This window comes from Papio anubis, chromosome 4, assembly GCF_008728515.1.
Source record: "Papio anubis isolate 15944 chromosome 4, Panubis1.0, whole genome shotgun sequence".
Classification (NCBI taxonomy): Eukaryota; Metazoa; Chordata; class Mammalia; order Primates; family Cercopithecidae; genus Papio; species Papio anubis.
Window position 1 is genome coordinate 19524275 of NC_044979.1, and position 18157 is coordinate 19542431.

Genomic DNA, 18157 nt, shown 5'->3' on the forward strand with positions numbered 1-18157 from the left:
GAGGCAGAAGAACGCTTGAACCTGAAGGCGGAGTTTGCTGTGAGCTGAGATCACGCCACTGCACTCCAGCCTGGGCGACAGAGCGAGACTCCGTCTCAAAAAAAAAAAAAAAAAAAGTTATAAGTCAAATCCTTAACAACGAACCCCATTAGGTTTTTCTTTGTTTGAATAGGGAAGCCTATTCAAACTTGCTTTGTAACAGGTATTCTAGTAGAAGAGCCATCACCCAATACTTAGGAAGGACCAAACAGCTACTCCCAACTTTATCTTCACTGGCTAGAGATGCTTTCGCACAGCTTCTGTCATCTCAGCTTTCCCTTCCTCTGCTTCCCATCCCACGAGTGGTTTAGATGTGGGTAAATGGAGAAGCAGGAGGGAAGAAAGCATCGAGGTATTTACAGTTGCATCCCTGTCCCCGTGGGAACACAGGGAGAGCTGGGGATTACCCCCTGCGGACACACCTAGACTTTACACAGAAGTGTGCTGGGAACCTCGAATCGCCAGCCTCAGGACCTACTCAAAGTAATCCCTCACTATTCAGAGCCACTAACCATCTTGACGTCGGTCTTGTGAGTCCCCTCCAGACAGCAAAGGCCGGGCCTCAGCGTTTCGCCGCATCCACACAGGACGCTCTGTCTCCACGGCAACCCCGCCGGGAGGCTGGTACGTCAGGGAGAAAAGCTCGTTGGAGAACCAGCGCCCGCGGCTTCTTGGTTCCGTGCAGCTTCTGCCGCGGAAGAGCAGCGGTTCCTCTTGGGAGGAGAGCGTCGTTCTCTGTGCTGAGAGCGAAAGTTTGGTTGTGTCTCTATTTATGAGTTTACTTTAGGAAAAGGCGAATTGGAATGGCATTGTTTTTCAAATGCAAGTTTTCTGGGAAGGAAATTTTCAGGGACCACTTCCGTTTTGGGCCGCGTTGGACTCCATAGCAACCCTTGGCTGCGTGCACCGCAGATTCTTGGTCTCTGGCTGGTGCGGGAAGCTTAGAAAATTTCTGCTGAAGGAGTTGTAGTTCTGTGATTTGGAGGCAGGAGTGCATCAAAATACAGTTTCCTATTTCCACAGATACATCTACACACAATAGAGAACTGTAATAAATATTTGTCGATTGGATGACTTAATTTATCTATCTTACTCCGGAACCCAGTTAATGCAGGGGCAACCATAGTCTTTAAATTCACGAAATCGTGAAATGTTAGAGTTGGAAGAGACCTTACAGGACCTCTGGTCAACCCCTCAGAATTAACAGACTGAAGAACTAACATCTTGTTAGTTAACTAATGTCAGCCTAAAAAGCTCAGGGATCCAATTGAAAGAGTTTATTCAAGTGCAAAGTGTGAGGGCGGCTATCCCGGGAACCACAGACAGCAAAGAATGGTGATCAGTGCTCCCTGATGTAGGGAACGGTGAGGGTCGTTTATATCGCCAAAAACAGGGGTGCTGTACATAATTACAGCATTTTCTAGATGAGGCTAACGTACACAGAAGATTCAATTCACTACTATTGATTATACTCTAAGGGGGATGTTTAATATTCTATTGTAAAGAGGTAACAATCACAAGGGTCTCTATCTCCAACGTCATTTAGTCTGAATAAAGAATAAAAAATCTGGTTAATATATAACATCAACACAAAGATCAGGAAGCAACAGTCATGCACCAGAGAAGAAAAACAGCCATGTTCTGTGATTTAGTTTACAGGGCTTAATTTTTCCCCTTGGCATAATATGTTTGGAAGGTGCTGAAATTTTCTTTTCACATTTTCCCTTTTCTTCAAAAGCTTTCGGAGAAAGCATTATAGAAGAATTATATTCTCAGGCCGTGTATTTGATCAAACCTCATGTCACTAGGAAGGCTCCTTCCTGGCAGTCACATCCCAAGGAGGAGGGGAAATTGGAAAGGACCAAGTCCGAATTATAAAGCAACAAGAGAAAGTAGTTCTGGAACCTGATTCAGGCTACATGGCTGCCTCTTCAAACAAACAATTATCTGAGTAGTCTTTGTTCTAATTTTCTCAGCTGTGTGTTGACCCAATTGCAGTTAAATACCATAACAGCTCTGTAGACAAAGGCAAGACAAAACACAAACTATGATAATTCCTAAAATACATAACAGCTTTTGCCACCAAGGTCCCCAAGATCCAAAGCAACTACTTAACCGGTAGCTTAGAGAGGGTTTTGGATCCGAAAGGTTAATTATTAGAGTTTTTCAAATCAGTCATTACTTTGGTAACATTATTTGATTCATCTGGGATATAAACACAGCATTCAGTTTCTGTCATAGCACAGGTTCCTCCTTGGGCTGCAGTATGTCTAAGACCATACAATTTTGTAATACAGTCTTCTCAAGAGAGTAACTTCATTATTTAACAATGAGACATTCATGTGGCTGTCATTTAGGGCCTTTTGTGTGTAATTGGTTAGGACCTCTATATGGTGAATGACATCTTCAATACCCAGTTGTGGTACAAAGACAGAAGTGAATCTAAGTGGCTTCTGGAAGGTAAGCACTTTCTATTTCTTCTGTTAAAGACACTATTGTGTAAACCTTTACAGTAAGTTCCAGATTCATCCTTTAAATGACATCCATCTGTAAACCAAACAACATCAGCCTAAGTAAGAAAAGTCTCTTGCAGATCAGTCCTAGGAGAAAAAAAGTTTATCAGTTAGAGTTATGCAATTATGTGGTGTTTCATCTGAAAGTGAAGGAAAAAGAGTTGCAATATTTAGCTTATTACATCTAGAGATGGTCACATGATAAGCTAAAAGAAGTGAAACTTCCTATGAAGCTAGTCTACTCATTGAATAATGTTAAGTGTGTTGTGAGTTTAGCAATGCTTCCACAGAATGAGGGATGAAATCAGTAAGGGGAGTTTCTTTTCTCCCAGAGTGTTATTAAGGAGAAAAGGAAAGGCCCTTTAAGTTCGATGGAGCACCCCCATTTTTTATTTTCTGCCTCCACCTGTTGTTCTTTCCTTTTTAGTTTTTGGCAGTTCTTTTTAATGTGATCAGGCTTTTTGAATTAATTGAAAGCGTATGGTTAGGTCTACTTGGGGGTTTATAAGGATATTTTGAAGGTCCAAATTGTGTGGACATTTGTTTCCACTGTAAATTCATAATTTTATTAGCCTTGCTCTTTTGTTTGGCCTCCTTCTCAGTTTCATCTTCAGTTATGAGACAACTGGTCAGCAAGACTGACCAAATTATGAGTTTGAGAAGTGGCCCAGCGAGGGTTTTGTCTTTTCACTATTAGTGCTAATTCTTCATCTAACCCATTTATAAAACTGGAGTTGAGAAGGGTATCATTTTGATTATTAGCGTAGCTTTCTTCAGATAAACCCAAATATTGTTTAAGTTTACTCAGACCCTCAAAATATGATATTACTGACTCATCTGGATTTTGTTGACCTTGTTGTATTTTACTACAGTCTACTACTCTTTGAAACAGTGAGGAGTGGCTTGAAGCAAAGCCTTTGCAGTTTTGTGTGTCTGCCTACAGTCCTGAGCATTTATGAAAGTCTTCTAAGAGATTTCTTTTTTCTTTTTTTTTTTTTTTGAGACAGAGTCTCGCTCTGTCGCCCAGACTGGAGTGCAGTGGCACAATCTCGGCTCACTGCAACCTCTGCCTCCCGGGTTCATGCCATTCTCCTACCTCAGCCTCCCGAGTACCTGGGACTACAGGCGCCCGCCACCACACCCGGCTAATTTTTTTTGTATTTGTAGTAGAGACAGGGTTTCACCGTGTTAGCCAGGATTGTCTTGATCTCCTGATCTCATGATACGCCCACCTCAGCCTCCCAAAGTGCTGGGATTACAGGCGTGAACCACCGCACCTGGCCTTCTAAGAGAGTTCTATAATGGGCCTTGTCTGTCTAATCTTTAGCTTTACTTTCTGATAGTCACATGTGAGTTAGTTGATATAAATCAGAATAACCAGGGCCATAAGCTCAGATATTTAATTCAAATTCTCTAGCAAAACCAATAGGATCCTGGTGAGGGTCGGGGAATAATTTACTATGCCTTTAAGTTCTACCTTAGACCATGGTTGATAAACTAAAGCAGGTTTCCCTCTACCAGATACTGGATGTTCATGAAATGAAGCCAAAAAAGTGGGAGCAGGTGGAAGGGGAGGAGAAGGAAGAGAAGGTCAGTCTGGGCAAGGTAGTTCTGATCAGGAGGGATAGAGAGAAGGGGGAGCAGGAGGAGGAGAAGCAGCAGTTTCAGCAGCTTTTCTGAATTAAAGTTTTAGAGCGCTTTTCATTTGCTTTCTATAGGAAAAGAACTCTGTCACAGCAGCTTTTGCATGCTTCTGGGTAGCATTGGAAATAACTCTCCAAATTATATTATTTAATTCTAGAGCTGGCTTTTTCTAATTGTGCATGTGAGCAAACTAACTTAGGCATTTCACAAGTACCCGACTTTGGCCATTGTAATTCAGCATCTTCCTGTGTCAAATAAGACCATTTTTCCCAATACTGACAGGAGGTAGCAGGTGCGATGACTCACACCTGCAATCTCAGCACTTTGGGAGGCTGAGGCAGGAGGATCACTTGAGCTCAGGAGTACGTAGTGAGAGTGTCTCTACAAAAACTCAAAAAATTAGCCCAGCATGGGGGTGTGCGTGTGGTGCCAGCTACTTGGAAGGCTGAGGTGGGAGGATTGCTTGAGCCCCAGAGGTGGTGGTTGCAGTAAGCCAAGATCGTACTATTGCACTCCATCCTGGGTGATAGAGCAAGACCCTGCCTCATAAAACAGACACACATACACCCATATTTATGTATGTAGGGTGTGTGTGTGTGTGTGTGTGTGTGTGTATATACATATATATATATGTGTATATATATAGACAGGAGGTGGCACCATAAGTCTTGTACATAAATTTAGCTGGAGTTTCTAAAAGTGGGTCCTCCCTTAAAGAGGACTTTGTTTTAAATGAACAGTTGACCATAATTTGTATCCTCTTTTAAACTGACCAAAGATTGAAAGGGAAAGATGTTTTGGGTCTAGTGTGCTGCTTAATAGTGATTACACCTCAAGGTTTCACCCATGAGTCACCTCTCCCCTCTTATGTGTCCCAACGAAACCCAGAAATTTCTGGGGGTTTAAGGCACCGGTAGCCCAATTCCTTATGTGTGCCCACCGGGCAGATTTCCTTGCATATTCTTCTTTGAGATTTCCCTAGAGCATAGTTACACATCCCAAGCTATGAACTCTGACATCCTTACATGACCTCAATCACCTAAGGTGCTTTTCTTCTGAGAGGAACGAGGTCTTTTGCATTTGGGACTTACGTCCTCATATGAACCCTTTTGTGAATTTTTGGTCGCTCAAGAAGAAAACTTAAATGTCAATTTTAACTGAGCTCCAAAATCTGGGTCACCAACCTGGGTCCAGTTTCAGACCACAATCAAAAAAAATTTTTTTTTTGAGTCATAGTCTCACTTGGTTACCCAGGCTGGAGTGCAGTGGAATGATTTGGGCTCACTGCAACCTCCATATCCCGGGTTTAAGCAATTCTCTGGCCTCAGCCTCCCAGGTAGCTAGGATTACAGGCACATGCCACCATACCTGGCTAATTTTTGTGTTTTTAGTAGAGATGGGGTTTTGCTGTTGGCCAGGCTGGTTTCAAACTCCTGGCTTCAAGTGATCCACCTGCCTCAGCCTCTCAAGTGCTGTGATTACAGGTGTGAGCCACTGGGCCTGGCCTAAAACCACAAATGTACCTAAAGCCACAAACATTCAGTTTCTGTTTTCAGAGAGAGAGAACCTATTTTGTTCTCTGACCAAATTCGAATGACAGAAAGGGCCATACAAAGTCTAGCAAGTAGTTCAACAAACCTTAACTTCAAAGAAAATTGAACGTCATAAATCTGTGAAAGGCAAAACAAGCAAACAAAACTTCTATCTTAAAGTAGAGCTTCAGTTCCAGCTCTGTGGAGCATAGAACTGGATTGCTTGCGTAAAGTCTGAATCTCAGTCAAAGCCAGAGAGATTCAAAACCTGAGAGGAGCCTTGGCAGAGCCCCGTGCCAGTTCCAATGAGGTGGGAAAGAGCAAAAGCCACTCCTGTAGACACCAAAGCTCCGAATGTCAGCAAAGAGGCATAGATCTCAGGAGGCCTGCTTAGAGTCTCTGGATCATCAAAATGTCAATTTAATATAATCAAACAGCTCAGGATCCAGTTAAAAGTTTATTCAAGTGCAAAGTGTGAGAGCAGCCATCAGGTAAACACAGACACCAAAGAAAAAATGGTGATCAGTGCTCCCCGATGTAGGGAAAGGTGAGGATGGTGTATGCAGGCAACCACAGGTGTGCTGCACAGAATTACAGCATATTACGGCATTTTCTTTCCTTTCTTTCTTTCTTTCTTTTTTTTTTTTTTTTGAGATGGAGTCTCCCTCTGTCACCCAGGCTGGAGTTCTGTGGCACGATCTCGGCTCACTGCAAGCTCTGCCTCCCGGGTTCATGCCATTCTCCTGCCTCAGCCTCCCCGAATAGCTAGGACTACAGGTGCCGGCCACCATGCCTGGCTAATTTTTTTTTTTTTTTTTTATTTTTAGTAGAGATGGGGTTTCACTATGTTAGACCTAGGATGGTCTCGATCTCCTGACCTCGTGATTCGCCTGCCTCGGCCTCCTAAAGTGCTGGGATTACAGGTGTGAGCCACAGCTCCCAGCCAGCATTTTCTATATAAGGCTAATATACAAAGAAGATTTAATTCACTACTACTGATTACACTCTAAGGGGGTTGTTTAACATTTTGTTGTAAAGAGGTAACAATCACAAGAGTCTCCATCTCCAACGTCATTTAGTCTAGGTTTGAATAAAGAATAGAGAGCCTGGTTAATGTACAACATCAACAAAAAGATCAGGAAGCAACAGTCATGCACCAGAGAAGAAAAACAGCCATGTTACGTGACTCAGTTTCCAAGGCTTGACTTTTCCCTTTGGCATAATAAATTTGGAAGGTCCTGAAATTTTCTTTTTTTTCACAGTGACAAGTTGGGCAAAATGAGGTAATTCTCCCAAGTGAATTTAAGTAATTGTGGCATTGTTGAGTTACATTACATACCCTCCTGAATAGCCTATGGAGATTCAAGTAACCATGAGCTCATGGAAGGCAGGTCTGATTTTTTTTTTTTTTTTTTTTTTTTGAGACGGAGTCTCGCTCTGTCGCCCATGCTGGCGTGCAGTGGTACAATCTCAGCTCACTGCAGCCTCTGCCTCCCAGGTTCAAGACATTCTCCTGCCTCAGCCTCCCAAGTAGCTGGGATTATAGGCACGCACCATCACGCCCAGCTAATTTTTTGTATTTTTAGTAGAGATGGAATTTCACCATGTTGGCCAGGCTGGTCTGGAACTCCTGACCTCAAGTGATCCGCCTGCTTCTGCCTCCCAAACTGCTGGGATTACAGTCATGAGCCACTGTGCCAGGCCAGGTAGGTATGATTTCTTAGATTCTATTGCATATTTCTCATGCTCTGACGACCCACCACCACACCCCCCGCTGTCCCTGTCACTCCGCTGCAATTACTTGGTGAGTAAATGAATGACTAGATATCTTACTTCACTGATTATATATATAGAAAAACTTCAATATACAGAGATACATAAAGACAGCTACATGTACAGATTTCAGATAAGCACAAATTCACCAGTAATGTATTTATAATTCTTTTGGTTCCAAATTTCAGAATTATCCCTATGTTTGGTTGAATTTAAAACAAAAATTATTTCTAGCTCCTCTTTACAGAAGAATATTCTTGTAGGGGAGTGAAAAATGACTTCCCTCTACTCTTCTAAGTTCCTTGGCTGGGCTATGAATTAAATTGACATAAGACAGATTAACAAGAGGAAATCCATTTTAAATTATGTACATACCCATGAAAGCCCCACAAATGTGAGATTCAAAGAAGGGTCAGATGATTGAAACTTATATAGCACCCTGAGGTACAGAGGGGAATAGAGACTTTGGACTTCTGGGTGGGGGGTGGTGACACCTGTTATGAGACTATGAGGGGTGGAAGTGTATGGTGAACAAAGGTTTCTTCTTATGCAAATGAAAAGCCTCTCAAGTAATAAAGGTTCTCTTGGAGCAGTCCTCAGAAGAAGAGGTGGCTGTCTAGGCATGATGTCAACCTCCGGTCTCCCCTCCTGTGATCCAAGTTCGTTGTCCCTGGTTGATAAGATTCCAGAGGAGGAGATTCATGACAACTGAGTTCCTTTTGGAGGATCCCTTGGTCTGTCTTAGGCAGATAATCAGAGCTCAGAGAAAGCCTCTGCCTGCATCTGCTGTTCCCCAAGTGACATCAGTTCAAGTAATCAGCATGTCATAGCATCATACTTTGGGGTGGCATTTCTGAACTCCCATTGTATATTTTTGGTGATAGCTTGATATATCATTTAAATTACCATAAAACCTACACTTTTAAAGCGTGAGTGGCTTTTAGTATATTCACAGTGTGCATCCATTATCACTATTGAATTCCAGTACACTGTTATCACCCCAGAAAGAAACCCCACACCCGTCAGCAATCACTCATTATTTCTCCCCTCCTCCCAGCCTCTGGCAACTACTAATCTCTTTATTGTCATTATATATTTGTCTATTCTGGACATTTAATATAAATGAAATCATACATATGGAGGTCCATATACCATACAGCTCAGTGTTGGAAAATTTTAAATCAGCTTAGCAAACTGTTCAATAAAATGTTTTATCCTCCTACCTTGACAAATATACTATTATGAAGAAGGTCAGGCTCCAATTTAGAATTCTCAGATTTCTCAAAATTCTGTTGTGGATGTGGCAGTACAGAGATCCAACCCCAACCCTCAGCGCAAACCCATGTCTTCTCACTCCAGGTTCTCTCCCACACCATGTAGGGCTTTGTGCATGTATGTGGACACCCAGCCCACAAACTCAAGCTATAGTCACCCAACTCAACTGTGATTTGTCATTTTCTAATAGACCCATAGGGAGGACAGACCCCAGGAAGATACCTGCTCAGGTGTGGAAACAGGCTTGGGGTTGCATCAGCAGGGATTTCAGAGTCCTGGGCACACAGCATCGTCAGGTGAGGTGCAAGGACCCCTTAGCTCCATGGACTTTTCATTCGTGGCTTAGGGTGTGGCCACAGTACAGAGCCCAGAGCAAGGGCTCCTCTTGCCAGGGTCAAAAGGGCTGATGATACTATAAACAACCCTACTGAATTTCCTAAGTCAATTGAAATGACCACTGACTTCCAACAGTTGGGTATAGCTTTAAATCTCTAAATTCTGGTAGAGGCTGTTTGAACTGCAGCTATAGTTATGAAGGGCAGAATATGACATTGAGTGTACTTGAGAAGAAGTTATTATTCCTAACTACAGCTCTAATGGTATTATGAAACACATCATAACATAGGTACACAAAACCTGGTTGCATAGGTAACAGGCAAAGTTGGAACTTGCAGTTTCATTGCAGCTGCAACGGATCAGTGGATTCTGAGGGACTGGAAAACATAATCCAGGTTTTGATGATTGTATGACTATAAAAATTTATTAAAAAGCATTGAATTGGCTGGGCGCGGTGGCTCATGCCTGTAATCCTAGCACTTTTGGAGGCTGAGGTGGGTGGATCACAAGGTCAGGAGTCTGAGACCAGCCTGACCAACATGGTGAAACCCCGTCTCTACTAAAAATACAAAAATTGGCCGGGCGCGGTGGCTCAAGCCTGTAATCCCAGCACTTTGGAAGGCTGAGACAGGCGGATCACGAGGTCAGGAGATTGAGACCATCCTGGCTAACACGGTGAAACCCTGTCTCTACTAAAAAATTACAAAAAACTAGCCGGGCGAGGTGGCAGGCGCCTGTAGTCCCAGCTACTCGGGAGGCTGAGGCAGGAGAATGGCGTAAACCCGGGAGGCTGAGCTTGCAGTGAGCTGAGATCCGGCCACTGCACTCCAGCCTGGGCAGCAGAGTGAGACTCCATCTCAAAAAAAAAAAAAAAAAGAAAGCATTGAATTGTACACTTTGAATAGGTGAATTATATAGTACCGTAAATAAAAAATAAAATTCTAGGCCGGGCGCGGTGGCTCAAGCCTGTAATCCCAGCACTTTGGGAGGCCGAGGCGGGTGGATCACGAGGTCAGGAGATCGAGACCATCCTGGCTAACATGGTGAAACCCCGTCTCTACTAAAAAAATACAAAAAACTAGCCGGGCGAGGTGGCGGGCGCCTGTAGTCCCAGCTACTCGGAGGCTGAGGCGGGAGAATGGCGTGAACCCGGGAGGCGGAGCTTGCAGTGAGCCGAATTGCGCCACCGCGCTCCAGCCTGGGCGACACAGCCAGACTCCGTCTCAAAAAAAAAAAAATAAAATAAAATAAAATTCTAAGCCCCCACCCACCCCCACAAACATCTGAATGGACCCCTCCTCTTTACCAAGGGCGTTCCAAGGTTAATCTGAAAAACTAGTTCAGGCCATGATGGGAAGTGGGAGCTGGACATACCTCATTATACCCTCCTCGCTTTTGGAATTATAGACAGAATAGACTCTTTAAATCTGATAAGAAACATTTATTCTCTTGTAAGCCTGCTAACTGGAGGTTTCATGTGCATAATAAAACCTCGGTCTCCACAATCCATTATTGTAAACCAGATATTCCTTTCTGTTGATAATAACTTTTTCAACCAATTGCCAATCAGAAAATCTTTGAATTTGCCTATGACTTGGAAGCCCCTACTTATAAATGTCCCACCTTTCCAGACCCAACCAATGTATAGCTTACCTGTATTGATTGATACCTTATGTCTCCCTAGAATATATAAAACCAAGCTGTGGCCTGACCACCTTGGATACATGTTCTCAGGATCTCCCAAGGGCTGTGTTCTAGGCCATTGGTCACTCATATTTGGCTCAGAATAAATCTCTTCAACTATTTTACAGAGTTTGACTCCTATCAGCAGTAAGTAAATTGTATCTTGCTAAATCTGGTTTTGTTTGTTTGTTTATTTTAAAGATAATCCAGCCCAGAGCTTAGAGTGCTGCTCTGCAGTCTCTGTTTCTCCAATTCAGCCCTGATACACAGTGATATTGACCCTAGGTTCTTAGAAACCACTGTAGAAATCATGTCTCTGTCATCGACCAGGGCCATGAGTTGCTGAAGGAATGCCAAGGCACTAAGTTTTGGCATTTCCTACTAGGGTTGATTTTCCTTAAGGAAAGAAAATCTCATGAAAAGGAGAATCCTCCACTCTCTGCTACAGAGCCACAGTAAATCTATTCATTGGCTCTGTTTGAGGGCTGTTAGTTTTTTTCTTTTTTTACTAGGTTTACAAATATTCTGCCTTACCAAAAAAACAAAAGAATGTTTTGTTTTTTTCTGAATAGAGATTGTTCCTTCTGAAAAAAAAGAAGGCTTTAAAAACCATATTCTGGCTGGTTGCAGTGGCTTACACCTATAATCCCAGCATTTCAAGAGGCTAGAGGTAGGAAGATTGCTTGAGTTCAGGAGTTCAAGAACCAGCCTGGGCAACATAGTGAGTCCCCAGCTCTACCAAAAAAAAAAAAAAAAAATTAGCTGGGTGCAGTGGTGTGCACCTATAGTCCTAGCTACTCTGGAGGCTGAGTTGGGAGGATCCCTGAGCCCAGTCTGAGGCAGCAGAGAACTGTGATCTCACCACTACACTCCAGCCTGGATGATAGAGCAAGCCCCTGTCTCAAAAATAAAGTCCAATTTTTTTCTGCTCCCTCTTAGTGAACTATATGAAATCGTAGGGGAGAGGATTACTGATGGCTTGTTCCAAGCAAGAACAAGAGTGACTCTTGGACCAAGCATTTGAAAATATACTCCTTAAAGAAATACATTTTTTTCAAGCCAGGTGAAGTGGCATGCACGTGTAACACCAGCTACACAGGAAGCTGAGGCAGGAGCATCCCTTGAGCCCCAGAATTCGAGGCTATGGTACACTATATTCATGCCTGTGAGCAATGACTGCGCTCCAGTCTGGGCGACATAGTGAGATGCCCTCTCTAAGAAAAAAGAAAAAAGAAAGAAAAAAAGACATTTTTCAATCATTTTAAAATAGCATTTTCTCTTATTACAAAAGTACTTCATATTGACTGCAGAAATTTGGGAAGATACTGAGAAGTAAAATCAAGAAAATGTAAATTATCTATAAAATGTATAACCAAGAAACAACACCTATTATCATTTTGGCGCTTTTTAAAAAACGATTTAATAAGTGCTAAGGGATAACCATGTTGTGGCTCAACTATGAATATGTTGGCAGACTGAGACAGCTACAGGTGATAATTGTTGAAGCTATATGATGAGTACATGGGCATTTTTTAAAAAGATTTATTTATTTATTATATTTTTTGAGACAGAGTCTTGCTCTGTTGCCCAGGCTGGAGTGCAGTGGCGCGATCTCAGCTCACTGCAAACTCCACCTCCCGGGTTCACGCCATTCTCCTGCCTCAGCTCCCAAGTAGCTGGGACTACAGGTGCCCGCCACCACACCCGGCTAATTTTTTGTATTTTTAGTAGAGACAGGGTTTCACCATGTTAGCCAGGATGGTCTCCATCTCCTGACCTCATGATCTGCCCGCCTCGGCCTCCCAAAGTGCTGGGGTTACAGGCTTGAGCCACCTTGCCCGGCCATTGGGCATTTATTGTACTATTCTATTTTTGTGTAGAAATTTTCTATAATCTAAAATTAAAAAGAAAATTTATTTGAAAACTCCCAAATTCTTCTTTATGGCTGAAGTTTAACTGAAATGAGTTAAAGACATGGGAGACAGGCCGGGCGCGGTGGCTCAAGCCTGTAATCCCAGCACTTTGGGAGGCCGAGACGGGCGGATCACGAGTTCAGGAGATCGAGACCATCCTGGCTAACACGGTGAAACCCTGTCTCTACTAAAATACAAAAAAAATTAGCCGGGCGAGGTGGCGGGCGCCTGTACTCCCAGCTACTCGGGAGGCTGAGGCAGGAGAATGGCATGAACCCAGGAGGCGGGGCTTGCAGTGAGCTGAGATCCGGCCACTGCACTCCAGCCTGGGCAACAGAGCCAGACTCCATCTCAAAAAAAAAAAAAAAAAAAAAAAAAAAGACATGGGAGACAATATTTATTTCAATATTATTACAATATAAAAGGTAACTTACCTTTTTTTCCTTTTCTTTTTCTTTTTTTTCTAGACAGGGTCTTGCTCTGTCACCCAGGCTAGAGTGCAGTAGTGCAACCATGGCTCACTGTAGCCTCAACCTCCTAGGCTCAATCGATCCTCCCACCTCAGCCTCCCTAGTAGGTAGAACTACAGGCATGTGCCAGGATGCTGGTACATGCCTGGTAATTTTTTAATTTTTCTGTAGAGATGAGGTCCCCTATGTTGCCCAGACTGGTCTCAATCTCCTGGCCTAGGCAGTCCTCCTGCCTCAGCCTCCCAGAGTGCTGGGATTACAGGCCTGAGCCACTATGTCCTGCCTGGTAACTTATCTTCATAGCAGTTAAAACGAAGTAGCTTTGTTGGGCTGGGCATGGTGGATCATGCCTGTAATCCCAGCACTTGGGATGCTGAGGTGGGCAGATCACTTGAGGCCAGGAGTTCGAGACCAGCCTGACCAACATGGTGAAACCCTGTCTCTACTGAAAATACAAAAATTAGCCAGGCGTGATGGTGTACACCTGTAATCCCAGTTACTCAGGAGGCTGAGACAGGAGAATCGCTTGAGCCCAGGAGGCAGAGGTTGCAGTGAGCTGAGATTGCACCACTGCGCTCCACTCTGGGTAACAGAGACCCCATATCAAAAACAAACAAACAAAAACAAAAAAATTAAGTGACTTTGTGTGAGGATACTATAAAAAATAATTTTCAACTTGTGATTGCTAGCATAACCGTTTATTTGGCAGAAAGATAATTGAGAAATCAGAAAGCAATATAAACATAAAAGGAAGCTAATGGGAAAATATCAGGTGTTCCAATTCAGGGAGCCCTGTAAGGAGGGCCTCTGTATGTCAGCTAGCTGCTGAGGTGCCAGGCCTTGTTGTGTTGCATGGTTCACTTCCTCCTGTAGTGCTGAAGGCAGCTGCTAGCAAGAACTGAAGGTGACATAGGGTTGTATGCCTTGGAGTCAGCAAGACCCAGATTTGAATCCTGCCTCTGCTGCTTCCAATGTGTGCTAACCTGTGTTTCAGTGTTCTCCTCTGTAAGTCAGGGTAATAAAACTCACCTCACTGATTTGCTTAAGACTCAGCAGATACATAAGCACGAAGCAGTATGATATAAGCAATCAACATTCTTATCGCTTTCAGTTTCTGCTTAGTGGCTTCGCTGGGTGGTTCCGGCTCAGAGTCTCGGTGAGGTCACAGTTAATTGGGGCTGCAGTCATGTGATGCCTTGAGCAAGGCTGAAGGCTCCCCTTCCCACTGGCTTACCCACATGCTGGGCAGCTTAGTGCTGGCCATTGGTGGGAGAGTTTAGTCACTTGCCACATGGACCCCTCTCTAGGGCTGCTTGTGTGTCCACCCAACGTAACAGTTGGCTTCTCCAAAGCAAGGGATCCAAGAGAGAGCAAGGAAAAGCCCACAGCGTTGTTTTATGACCTAGTCTTGAAAGTCACACTGTTATTTTGACAGTATCCTATTGATTACACAGATCTGTGCTGTTTAGTGTGGAAGGGTGCACAAAGGTACAGATACCTGGGGGTAAAACCCACTGGGAGCCAGCTGGGTACCATCTCAGGCCATCATCACCAAGTTAACCCCACCTCTGGATTTCTACATCCCCATTTTCTCTGCTCTCAGATATGTTACTGGAAGAAGGGTTGCAGCCTGAAGTTCCTCATTTTAACACCACCAAAACAAAGTTTGTAAATATATCCTCTAAGAGGAACATGGCCCTTCTCCAACTCTAAAAGTATACTTGCAATTCCTTCCCTTCCCAGTACGGTATTCCCGGAGGCACTTGCAATGATGCAGGTTGGAGCTAGGGAAAGCCCTGATGCCTGCCCCCCACTGCAGCCTTCCCCTATTTGTCTGACCATTTGATTAATGCTTCTCTTGACTCCCATATCTCCTGTAGAACACCTGTTTGGCATGGACTTTGGACATTCCAAATGTCCAAATCGGACTCAATTCTCTGATGTTTATGTACGTTTCTATGACTTAGCATAGCTGACTCATTGCAGCCTGTATGTTTTCTGCTTCCCCTTCTGATCGGTGGTTCAACGGGTTCATATGGCTCAATGTCACCCTAGCATGCCCTAGCAACTTCAGTTTTGCACTCTCCTCAGATCTATTTCATTGAAACTTTCACAAATACCCAGATTTTCTAGTAAAATAACAACAAACAATAATAATAATAAACAAAAAAACAAGGGCAAGCATCAACTGAACAAAAAAGTTCTCCCTCTCATTACCTGAACAATCTTTTCCCTCTCTTCTCTTCCCCTCCCCTTCCTTTCCCTTCCCTGTCAGTCCTCTAAAATGAATGTTCTATACTCAATTGTTTTATTTCTTCACTTCGCACACTTTGATTTCCAACTTCAGCATTCTGAGAGAACTGCTCTGTCAAGTGAGCTGGAATAATATGAAATTGTATACAGGAGAATTTATTGACATAAGGGCACATCTCAGGATACGAGGTTGAGCATCCTGGCAAGAACCAGGTACAAAATTGCTGCTAGGGTGGCTCCCTGAATCCCGGAAAAGTGCTGGCTCATGAAGAGTGAGTCTGAAGTGCCTAAATTGCTATGTCAGGCAGTAGAGGAAAGGATTACAGGACTCAGAAAAGGGGACATGCTGAAACAGATGTAAGGTTAGGCCAGAACACCCACCATGGGATTATGTCCTATAGGATGGCTCAAGGAGCCATATTCATCAAGGCCATAGGGAACGCATTGATGAGAGGTACAGCAACATTGCTAATAAGTTCAGTGGTGCTTTCCCCAGTAGAACATAGTTGATGGAAGGAGGGGCTGTCCTGGAACTTGGCTCACTGATAGCAATGAAGATGATGGAACCCTGATGCACTAGACACCAGAATGACGGCACTTAAGGGCAGAACGACAAAATCAGAGTGGCAGCTAACAGGACCTGACTTTTAGGGAGTTGTAGGGATTGTAAATAGCATACAGTTTCTCTAGGAAGAACATAGACGCATGGGTAGTCAAAAAGTTCAAATGGTCCTCAACATACGATTTTTCTGCCTCACCATGGTGTGCATTCAGTAGAAACTGCACTTTGAATTTTGAACTTTGATCTTTTCCCAGGCTAGGGACATGCCATATGATACCCTCTTGTGATGCTGGGCAGTGGCAGCAAGCCACAGCTCCCAGTCAGGCACGTGATCACAAGAGTAAACAACTGATACTGTACAATGTACTGAATTCAAAAATTACATGATGAGATATTCAGCACTTTATTATACACTAGGCTTTGTGTTTGATGATTTTGCTCAATTGTAGGCTAATGTAAGTGTTGTGAGCACATTTAATATAGCTTAGGCTAAGCTATGATATTTGGTAGATGAGGTGTATTAAATATATTTTTGGGTTTTTTTTTTTTTTTTTTTTTGAGACAGAGTCTTGCCCTGTCACCCAGGCTGGAGGGCAGTGGGTGATCTAGGTTCACTGCAACCTCCGCCTCCCAGCTTTAAGCAATTCTCCTGCCTCGGCCTCCCGAATACCTGGGATTACAGGTGTGAGCCACCATGCCTGGCTAATTTTTGTATTTTTTTTTTTGGTAGAGATGGGGTTTCATCCTGTTGGCCAGGCTGGTCTTAAATTCCTGACCTCAAGTGATCTGCCTGCCTCAGCCTCCCAAAGTGTTGGGATTACGGGTGTGAGTCACCGTGTCTGGCCTAAATGCATTCCTTACTTACAGTATATTCAATGTATGATGGATTTATTGGGCCATAACCCCATTGTAAGTCAAGGAGCATCTGTTCTGCTTCATAAGTATAATCTAAAATAAAAGAATTAATAAGCAAGACAGTGAGAAAAACATTTCCTTGCCTGGTTTCCATTCCTGAACCAATGTTCAGACTCAGAACCCACTGAGTGAAGTGGTGGCCAAGTCACCAAGATGAAGGACCTGTAACACAATGGCAAGAACATATTGCCACAGTTCCTCTGATTCTTCCCCTAAAGAGATCTACAATATTTTTTCCAATGATGGAACACTGGGAATAGGGGAATATGCAGACATTTTGGTGACTGTTGGGTACAAGCTCAGAGGTCAACTGATGCCCAAAGAACTGAAACATTCTCATGGCTTCCATGTCAGGGTGGGAGCAAATGGAGTCCCGACTGAGGTCCAGCTTGCAGTGGGTTCCCTGGGTTCATGAACCCACCAATTGTCCTCCTAATCTTCACATATGTGGTTGGGATTGCCACACTTGGGAATTGGGCTAACTCTCACATTCATCCTGATTTTGCAGAGTGGAGCTATCACAGTAGGGAAGGCTAAGTGGAAGTAGCTGAAACTGTCCCACACCCCAGCCAGTGTAGTAACTACAAAATAGCATTATAGTCTAGGCTGAGGAGGATGGCAGATATTAGTGCCACTCTTAAATATCTAAAGGATGAAGAAGCATGGTCCCTATGATGTTTCTATTTAATTTGCCAGTGTGGACTCTGCAGCAATGGGATGGTTCCTAGAGAATGACTTCAGACTACTGCAAGGAAGTAGTAGCTATGTACTGGATATAGCATCTTTGCCAGAGCAGATTTATGTAGCTTGAAGTGGTTTGAGGCCATTGATCTGGTGAATGCATTCTTTTCTATTGCAATCAAGAAAGAGAATCAGAAAGAGTTCATATTCATACAGAATGCACAGCAACAAGACTGTATAGTTTTGCCACAGGGTTATATTCCTTTTCAGTCCTCTGCCGTAATCTAGTCCAAAGAGAACTGGAGCATTTGGACATCTCATGTAACATCACATTGATCCATCACATCGAGGATGTCATGCTGCTAAGCAGGATGAGAAAGATGTGAAGAGCATGGTAGAGGCCTTGGTATGACACATGTGCTCCTGAGAGTGGGAAATAAATCCTACAAAATACGTTGACCTGCCACTTCACTAATGATTTGAAAGGTCCCTTGGTCACCAGTGTGCTGGGACATTCCTTCCAAGGCAAAAGAAAAATTGTTGCATCATTTATACTTATTGGAAAGAA

At 43.4% G+C, this 18157-nt stretch overlaps 1 protein-coding gene across 2 annotated transcripts in view; it reads right to left on the reverse strand.

The window, feature by feature from the left end:
• TTC26 (tetratricopeptide repeat domain 26) overlaps positions 1-1232 on the reverse strand; it is a 65681-nt gene extending 64449 nt beyond the window's left edge. For both annotated transcript variants that reach the window (XM_021936318.2, XM_021936316.2), the window contains exon 1: positions 552-1232. In XM_021936318.2, the coding sequence (XP_021792010.1) occupies positions 552-554 (3 nt within the window). In that variant the 5' untranslated portion in view covers positions 555-1232. The remainder of the gene's footprint in view (positions 1-551) is intronic.
• Between the last annotated feature and the right edge of the window lie 16925 nt (positions 1233-18157).